This window comes from Capricornis sumatraensis, chromosome 16 (assembly GCF_032405125.1).
Source record: "Capricornis sumatraensis isolate serow.1 chromosome 16, serow.2, whole genome shotgun sequence".
Taxonomy (NCBI): Eukaryota; Metazoa; Chordata; class Mammalia; order Artiodactyla; family Bovidae; genus Capricornis; species Capricornis sumatraensis.
In genome coordinates, this window is record NC_091084.1 from 49,346,631 (window position 1) to 49,356,744 (window position 10,114).

At 35.3% G+C, this 10,114-nt stretch overlaps 1 protein-coding gene across 1 annotated transcript; it reads right to left on the reverse strand.

The window, feature by feature from the left end:
• On the reverse strand, positions 1-966 carry LOC138092786 (olfactory receptor 52N4). Its single transcript, XM_068988838.1, has one exon. The coding sequence runs from the start codon at positions 964-966 to the stop codon at positions 1-3; it is 966 nt and encodes a 321-aa protein (XP_068844939.1).
• Between the last annotated feature and the right edge of the window lie 9,148 nt (positions 967-10,114).

The following is a 10,114-nucleotide window of genomic DNA, read 5'->3' on the forward strand; positions in this document are numbered from 1 at the left end:
TCATATGTTTTGGGATTTGGTATTCTTAGAACCTGAAAGGATTCCTGAAACACAGTCTCTTATCTGCTTGGTTTTCACCCCATACACAACAGGATTCATAGTTGGAGGCAACAGTAGGTAAATATTGGCTATAATGATGTGACAAGAGGGAGGGACTGTATGGCCCCCAAAGCGATGGGAAAAGAAGGAGAAGAAAGCTGGGCTGTAGGAGAAAACTATAGCACAGATGTGAGCCGTGCAGGTGCTGAAAGCCTTCCGCCGAGCTTCTGCTGAGGAGAGGCTGACCACTGCCCTCAGGATCATGGTGTAGGAGACTGTGATGCACAGGATGTCAAAACCTCCAATCAGGAGGGCTACCATCAGACCATAGATAACATTGACCTTGATGTTGCCACAAGACAACTTGGCCACAGACATGTGGTCACAGTAAGTGTGGGGGATGACGTTGCCTCTGCAGTAGGGCAGGCACTTGGTGAGGAAAGGGAAGGGAATGATGAGCAACACCCCTCTGAGAAAGGTGGACAGACCCGCCTTTGCAATGACAGGATTTGTGAGGATAGTTGAGTAGCGCAGAGGGTAGCAGATGGCCACGTAGCGGTCCAGGGCCATGAGTATGAGCACCCCAGACTCCATCCCTGTGAAGGTGTGGACGAAGAACATCTGGATCAGGCATCCATCAAAGGTGATTTCCTTGAGATGAAACCAGAAGATGGAGAGGGCTTTAGGGACTGCGCTAGAGCATATGACAAGATCAGTTAGGGAAAGCATGGCCAAGAAGTAATACATAGGTTTGTGCAAGGAGTCCTCACAGTAGATGAGGTAGAGGAGGCCACAGTTCCCTGCCATAGCTACAACATACATGGAGCAGAATGGGAAGGAAATCCAAATATGCACATCTTCCAGTCCTGGGATTCCATTCAGAATGAATGAGGGTAGGACCCGCTCTGTTTTATTCAGCATTAGCATAATCAAATAGACTTAAACTTTATGTGACTTTTCCTAGAGTAAGATAAAGACAAGAGAAAACATAGTTTATGGTTACTTTCTCTTTTTCTGTGTTTTAAAATTCTGTAGTTTATTTGATCAAACAGTCAACTTTCCTGAGTGACAGTGAGTATGTCTTCTGTTTGTTTATTGATTCGTTCATTTATTCACTCAACAAATTTTTATTAAGCAATTCAAATTCACATCACAGACACTGATTCAAAATTGTTTTTTAAAACTAGTTTTTCACCCTCATAGATTTATAATAAAAAAGTAACTCTGTTATATCTTCTCTAAAGAGATTTTGGATAGAAAACTTCATTTGTTAATAAATATATAGATCTCCCTGTGAATGATACCCTAGTGTGCTTTGGTCACTATACCCATGAACCAAAAGATATGAGGACTTTAAAAATCCTTATTCTTGTTTAATAGCTGATCGTTGATATTTAATTATTAAGGCACTGTTTGAAACCTTTTGTAAATATTTAATTATGCATTTCTCAATGGAGATCAGGGTCTCACAAATCAGAAAAATTTTGATTTGGTCTTTTCACATTTAAATTGACTCATTTTTGCCTTTTCTTATCATGGTCTATGTGCATTTATTAGAATGCTTTTAATTTCTTATCAGAATAAGCTTTCAGTAATAGGTTGTAAGTGGTTAATCCTGTTTAGGATGCATAAATATATCAATAGTAATGAATCCTTTTTTAATTATGTTTTTCTACCAATCTTTCTACTTTACCTTTAAACATTGTCCTCTGAGATTATCTGGTGTCTGAAGCAAAAACAAAGCAAACTAGTTTCACACTATTATACTTTACTAAAAGAATTCATGTACTTTGCCTTGATTATGCTTGTTTCTCTAATAATATTTATCATTCAATAAATCTCCAATTTTTATTGTTTTCTCATTGGTTGTCTCTGATCTTTCGAATTTACATTTTCATATATTTCACAATGGAACACATGTTAGTCGAGTTCTAGTAGGAGATGGTATAAATAAATGCAACTTTACATTTGATATTTCTTACCACACATCAAATTTATTTCTCATCGAAGAGCAAATTAATTAATTCCAAATTCCATGCTTATGGATAAATCTCATTTTCAATTTAAGTATTTGAGATAAGTAAATGCTACCTCATCCTTTCATTAATTTTTTAAATTTCTCATATATATCTAAAATGTGACAATGTGGAATACAAGAGTTTCACTCATTAAAGACATCAGAGTTAATGGACAAAGATGCATACTATTTATCACAGTAAATGTAATAAAAATTAAAATAAAAGTATGTGCAACCTCCTAAATGAGCACTAGACTATTAAAGTGGATGTTTATTGTTGTTGATGGGATGTTGAAGGAGGAATTGGTGATTATAAAGAAAGGCTATGTTGAAGAGAAGGTGTTTGGTACCTATTCAGAAGGGAAAACATGCTGTAAAGGAAACACATTTAATAAAGGGAATTCCAGAGAAAAGAATCAATATTCAAAAGTATGGAAATCAAATGATCAAGTTTATGAGAAGTCACTGGGGTTGAGGGGACAAGTGATAATTCAGATGCTTGGCCAGGAAGTAAACCACAAAAAATCCTGCAATTAGCAGATAACAAGAACTTCATTGATGCTAAATAATAAGTGATAAATAATTCATAAATATCCAGAGAGCCATTAGTTAACTTCATGGTGCTTAGAAAGCATTGGACACTGAAGAAGCTAGAATCCTCTCCTACCCCTCCCTTAAGAAATACGGTCTGCAATGTCTAGGAGTTAGGTCAGAAGAAGGAAGGAAAAAATTTAATTCTATTGTAGTGTCTGCTAAACAGGTAAGAAAAATGAGCTTCATGCAAGCCTAAGGCTGATTGCAAACAACAGATAATAATTTAGCCAGTGGGCTCTAAATCACCAAAAATGTATGTAAGCTTTATATTTAGTAGAATGAAAATAATTCTGTGGCCAATTTCCCAAGGGAAAAAAAAATTGGTTTCTATTAAACACCTTCTTAATAACCCTATAATTATCAGAATATGAAACAGTATATCTGATTTTTCATAGAAACATGGCCAACTATCATAATGGAAATCCCACCAATTTATAGGATAGAAAATTGGATTCTATAATTGATTTCTGTAGTTCACTTAATCTCCTTGAGATTTATTACATCTCAATTTTTCCAAGATCAGGTAGTACAAGAAGAGCAGAATAGAGGAGAAATATATAGATTTTAACCTTATCTTTTCATTTCTTAAAGATATGCATGAGGATAATTTCTATAACTTCCTTAAAAAACAAATTACTCATCCTTTAAAATGTGGTTAAAAATACTATTATAAGAAATACAGAGCCCAGAAACCAAATTCTGAAATACACATTAAGCCATTTAATTTATGGCAAAGGAAACACTATAGATTGGGAGAAAATTCACCATTTTCTATAAGTATTACTGGATCAGTTGGATATACATTGTGGGAAAAGATACACATTTTGTTCATACAACAGTTTTTTTTAATGTAGAGTTAAATGTGAAATGCAATATACATATCTTCTTTAATATCTGGAATAGACCACAAAAGGTGCTCCCCACAGAAAAATGACAGAGTGAATTAAGTTAAAATTAATTTTTTAAATTAAAAAACTGCTGAAAGTATGAAAAATGAGCCACAGACTAGGATAAAATATTTGCAACACATAAGTTCAACAAAAATTAATGTTCAAAATATCTGAAAAACTCTTACAATAGCAATAAGAAAAGGAGGGGGAGACCAATTACATAAAATGTATATTTCACAAAAGAGGGAAAAAGTGACAGTAAACATGTAAGTAGTCACCAATTTTTATAATAATTTGGAAAATGAATGCAATTTGAATGTCTCATGGCATAGAAACACATACCAAACCAGATAGTTAAAATGAAAAAGCATAAAAGATACCAAGTATTGGTGAGGACGTGGAATGACTGGAATTCTCATACACTACTGGTACGAGTGTAAGTTTGAAATAATTTTGGCATATCTTGATGGTGAGTGTACATATAGCCATCACATCCATTCCAACTAAAAATGTGTACATATTTTTGCCAGAACATATCAACTATTAATTGAATGATTATTCCAATATTATTTGTAACATATTAGTAATCTAAATCTGGAAGATATCTAAATTTCTATTGATATCAGAATGGGTAAATAAATTTTGGTGTGTTCCCACAGTGAAACTTGATGACAATACACAACCTATAACTACATGGACAATATGAAAAATATAAATCTCACAAACTCAATTTTGAAAACTAGACAAAATAGTGGAGAAGGCAAAGGCACCCCACTCCAGTACTCTTGCCTGGAAAATCCCATGGACAGAGGAGCCTGGTAGGCTGCAGTCCATGGGGTCGCTAAGAGTCGGACACGACCGAGCGACTTCACTTTCACTTTCCACTTTCATGCATTGGAGAAGGAAATGGCAACCCACTCCAGTGTTCTTGCCTGAAGAACCCCAGGAATGGGGGAGCCCGGTGGGCTGCCATCTATGGGGTTGCACAGAGTCGGACACGACTGAAGCGACTTAGCAGCAGCAGCAGCAGACAAAATAGAATGTATATTTAACACCATTTACATTAAATATAAAAGTGGATCAAAGAAATAAGTGCTATTAACATAGAAGAGTGTTTTTCCCAGGTGTGAATGAGTGAAAAGAAGCATGAGGAAGAGGGATCTAGTGACATGCTGGGAATATTATCTTTCTTGATCTAGTTGCGAGAGAAATGGGTTTCCGGTTGTAAAAAATCATCAAGATGAAATTGTGAAAATTTCATATGTACATTATGCTACTAAAATCAGAAAATCATATTGAAGAGAACATTGAAGGAGCATGCTGAAACATGCTACCACATTTTGTGTGTTGAATATTTGTAAATTTTTTTTCAGACTGACAGCAATTTTGGATTGCTTACAAAAATTAATGCTCTAGAAAACCATTGAGTGCCACTAATGAATCCTTTACTGTGTTCCATCTGAGAGAATATTCGTTCTACCTTCCATTAATAAATGTGGCTATTTCAATGTCATTATCTATAGGGAATATAATCACTTTAAAATTCTGCCTCAGAAAGTGCCACCAAGAAATGACAGATTAGATTTGTTAAAGCTTTGGAAAAAAAAGAAACACAGGTTGCATATATTGATACACATGCCCTTCAAGGACTTCTTGTGTCATTTCAAAATCTAAGACAGCTATACTGACTGTCACAGGATGCTACCTGCTGTCTTCTGTTCATATCACACTGATATTCTCTGCTTTGTGATATGTGGTTCTCTGCCATTTTGGTGCTCATCTTCCAACCGTCATCAAATACAGTTAATTCATATTCATTAAAAAAATATTCTTCAGAAAGAATTGAATGCCTGTTGAATGTGACAGTAGTGAAACATTCTATAAATAATCTTAAAATAATATAGTTATAAACTGCCATAATTAGAGGCAAGGAACTGATTTATTCAAATAATAATTATTTTCATTGTATTTAACTCATGGTGCTATAAAAATCAATTCATAGTGGGAATCCTCCACAATTCAGTAAAATTATTTACTTTAAGGACAGTTTGTATATTTTTAAAAAAGGACAGTTTGTATTTACATTAAAACCCCCGGTATCTAACAACCACCTGATACATATCAGATAACTTTTCAAACAGATGGATGAAAGAAGAAATAAATAAATGAATAACATTTTATGTTTGACTTTGAAAATTTTTAAGTTATAATCTAATTAGTATTACTTGGAATGCATAAAATAAACTAGTAGAATAAAAAATACAAAGCATCTTCCGCAAGATCTCTAGAGTCACACATATAGGAAACAAACATGGTTACCAAGGGGGAAAGGAGGGGAGGGATAAACTGGGAAATTAAGATTGAAATATACAGATATTACATATAAGATAACTGATATGAAATTTTTGTATTAGCACAGAGAACTCTACTTAATACCCTCTAATGACCTATATGAGAAAAGAATCTAAAAAAGAGCGTATATAAGTATATGTAGAGCTGATTCACTTTGCTATACATGTGAAACTAACACAATATTGTAAATCAACTATATCTGAATAAAAATTAATTTAAAAAAAAAGATTACTAGAAAGATGCATGAATAAAAATTTCCTTGATAAAGTAGGGAAACAAAATACAGAGTGGTAAGAATAAGATGACAAACACAGAACAAATATATTGGTTTGGTCAATAAAGATAAATTACTTAAGCCATCTATCAATTTTGACATAATTCTAATTAACTGAAAAATAGGATTTCTATTCCTTTCTTGTTTCTCTTAACTGTGATGTTCAATACTTGCTTTGAACTGTATTGTTGTTTAGCCACCCAGTTGTGTCCAGCTCTTTGCAACCCCATGGGTTGCAGCACTCCAGGCCTCCCTGTCCCTCACCATCACCTGGAGTTTGCCCAAGTTCATGTTCATTGCATCAAGGATGTCATACAGCCTTCTCATCCTCTGAAGCCCTCTTCTTCTGCCTTCAATCTTTCCCAGCATTAGGGACTTTTCCAGTGAGTTGCCTGTTCGCATCAGATGACCAAATACTAGAGTTTCAGCTTCAGTATCAGTCCTTCCATGGAATATTCAGGGTTGATGATCTCCCTTAAGATTGACTTGCTTGATCTCCTTGCTGCCCAAGGGACGTTCAGGAGTCTATTCCAGCACCACAGTTCGAAGGCATCAATTCTTTGGAGTTCTGCCTTCTTTATAGCCCAGCTCTCACAACCGTACATGACCACTAGGAAGCCCATAGCCTTGACTATACGGACCTTTGTCGGCACAGTAATGTCTCTGCTTTTCAACACACTGTCTAGGTTAGTCATCACTTTCCTGCCAAGAAGCAATCATCTTCTGACTTCATGGCTGCAGCCACCATCCACAGTGATTTTGGAGCCCAAGAAGAGGAAATCTGTCAGTACTTCCACCTTTTCCCCTCTGTTTGCCATGCAGTTAATGGGGCTGGATACCACAATCTTAGTTTTTTAATATTTAGCCTGAAGCTGGCTCTTTCACTCTCCTCCTTCACCCTCATCAAGAGGTTCTTTAGTTCCTCTTTACTTTCTGCCATTAGACTGGTATCATCCGCATATCTGAGGTTGTTGATGTTTCTCCCTCCTGTCTTGATTCTAGCCTGTAACTGATCCAGCCCAGCATTTCACATGATATCCTCAGCATACAGGTTAAACAAACAGGGTGACAGCAGACAGTCCTGTCGTACTCCTTTCTGGATCTTAAACCAATCAGTTGTTCCATACAGGGTTCTAACTCTTCCTTCTTGACCTGCATACAGGTTTATCAGGAGACAAGGAATATGGTCTGGTATTCTCATCTCTCTAAGACCTTTCCACAGTTTGTCATGATCCACACAGTCAAAGGCTTTGGCATAGTCGATGAAACAGAGATAGATTTTTTCTCTGAAATTCCCTTGCTTTCTCTATAATCCAGCAAATGTTGACAATTTGGTCTCTAGTTCCTCTTCTTTTTCTAAACCTAGCTTTGACATGTGGAAGTTCTTGGTTCTCATAATGCTGAAGCCTAGCCTGCAAGATTTTATGCATGTCCTTATTAGCATGAGAGATGAGTGTGATTGTCCAATGGTTAGCACATTCTTTGGTACTACCCTTTTTGGGAATTGGGATGAGGATTGACCTTTTCCAGCTCTGTGGCCACTGCTAGGTCCTCCAGATTTGCTGACATAGCGAATGAAAAACCTTGAACTGTATATTGCATTGTAAATAGCAGTGCACAATGCAATATTGCAGCTTCTCTTGGAGTAAAAGGGTCTCTTGACAAGAATGAACAATGTCAGTTTGGTGCCTTAATAATTTCTCTGCAGAAAGAATAATTACCTGTGTTGAAGAAAAATAGGGTACTGGGGTGTGATCAGAGTTACTGGAATAATAATACAAACACAGGACTATGGCCACTTATAAAATATTACTTTGATATATCTATTGCCTATCTTCATCCTTAAACTTAATAGGTAATAGATGTATTTTCATTAGACCATGTTTAATCCTTGGATTCTTATTTTTCTTTTCATTTGAGGGTTCTTTATTCCATGTAATTTTTTCTATCCAAAATCAATGAAACAAAAGTCATAGGTCTGTCTCTGTAGTATATAATCAAGGCATATTATATTATGATTTTGAGGAATAGGAAAAGAATCAGGGAAAAACAAAAGCATTTTTACCTTCAGACTAATGATTGGGAACCATTTTTCTAACTGTTTTCCTATTTCTCTTTGTCATGGGAGTGATTTGCTTCTAACTTCTCTTTGGATAGAGAAATAATAGAAATAATCATAACCACAATGGTACACTTGGGGAAATGCATATTTTCAAGAATGTCCAATATCATACAACACTTCTGCCTTAAAATTGTGTGACTAGAATCAAATATTTATTTCTGGAAAAATAATAAGCAATAGCTACATATCCATAGTCCTTCTCCACTTTGTCTTACAAGAAAAAAAGAAAGAAAAGTAATCCTTCCATTATTCTTTCTTTTGTATATATTAATTACCTTATGCTTTGCTTTCACAGCAAAACAGTGAGCTGAAGGCAATCTGGCCCAGGTATTCAGGGTCTTGGTTTAAAAAGTACTCAAATCTTAGAATAAATGTGCTTGCATAGCAAGCGAACTTTTGCTTCCTTGCTATATGTACTATCAAACTGAGCCTTTAAAGGAAAATGTGTGTTAAATGTCCCAAAGGGATATTTCAGAGTATCAAGACACAAGTGTTGATGTAGGAATCAAAACATCCTCTATAGGAGGAAGAAACAGAGTAAACACTTTCCACTTTTAGTGCTGAAATAATGATACACAAATATGTGAGTACTCTCATATATGTGTGTTTGTGCATTAACATGTATATTTGTTAGGGGAGAGATTGAAAGCAAACACAAGTTATTTTAATGAAAACTAGGATTAAATATTTTCTTTTAAATATTTTATCTCAAATGTATATTTGCCTTTGGGGGTTTCCTGGTGACTCAGCAGTAAAGAATAGCCTGCAATGCAGGAGACACAGGAGACATGGGTTTAATTCTTGGGCCAGGAAGATCCCCTGGAGGACGAAATGGCAACCCACCCCAGTATTCTTGACCGTGAAGTTCTATGGACAGAGGACCCTGATGGGCTACAGTCCTGCAGTCACAAAAGAGTCTTACACAGCTTAGTCACTAAACAGCAAGCAATATTTCCCTTTCACTCACTGCCCTTTGGAAAACATATCAAGAGCAATTGAGTATGGACTCTCTTTCATTCATACTTTGATTTATTTGTTAACATTTCTTCTTTTATTCATGCATTAGTTCATCTCCACATTTAATAATGCTTATTGAGAATTTTCTACTCTCCAAGCTAAGCTAGGAAGTCTATGAGCATGGCCCCTGGTTTATAAAGTTTACTTTCAAGTAAGGGAAGTGATAAACATTATGGTGGTCTAGAAAATAAGGTCTTGGACAGTTTAAGCATATTATACTTACATATTAAGTTAGGAAAAATTAGATTAATATATATCCTTAGGAAAATAATCATGGTAATAGCAGTAATATTAAAGATACCTGATTCAATTATTATCTGCTTAAAATAGATAATAAAAATAATGTCAACATATATTGAATAATTTGGAAAAACAGGAGGTATTTTAAAAAGATATTAAAAAGCACCCATAGTCTACAACTTAGAGGAAACTTCATATGTATTTTATCCTGATTTTAAAAAATAGGTGGAGGAAACCAGAATTGAAAGAGACACATGTACCCCAATGTTCATCGCAGCACTGTTTATAATAGCCAGGACATGGAAACAACCTAGATGTCCATCAGCAGATGAATGGATAAGAAAGCTGTGGTACATATACACAATGGAGTATTACTCAGCTGTTAAAAAGAATTCATTTGAATCAGTTCTAATGAGATGGATGAAACTGGAGCCTATTATACAGAGTGAAGTAAGCCAGAAAGAAAAACACCAATACAGTATACTAACACATATAATGGAATTTAGAAAGATGGCAATGACGACCCTGTATGCAAGACAGCAAAAAAGACACAGATGTGTATAACGGAC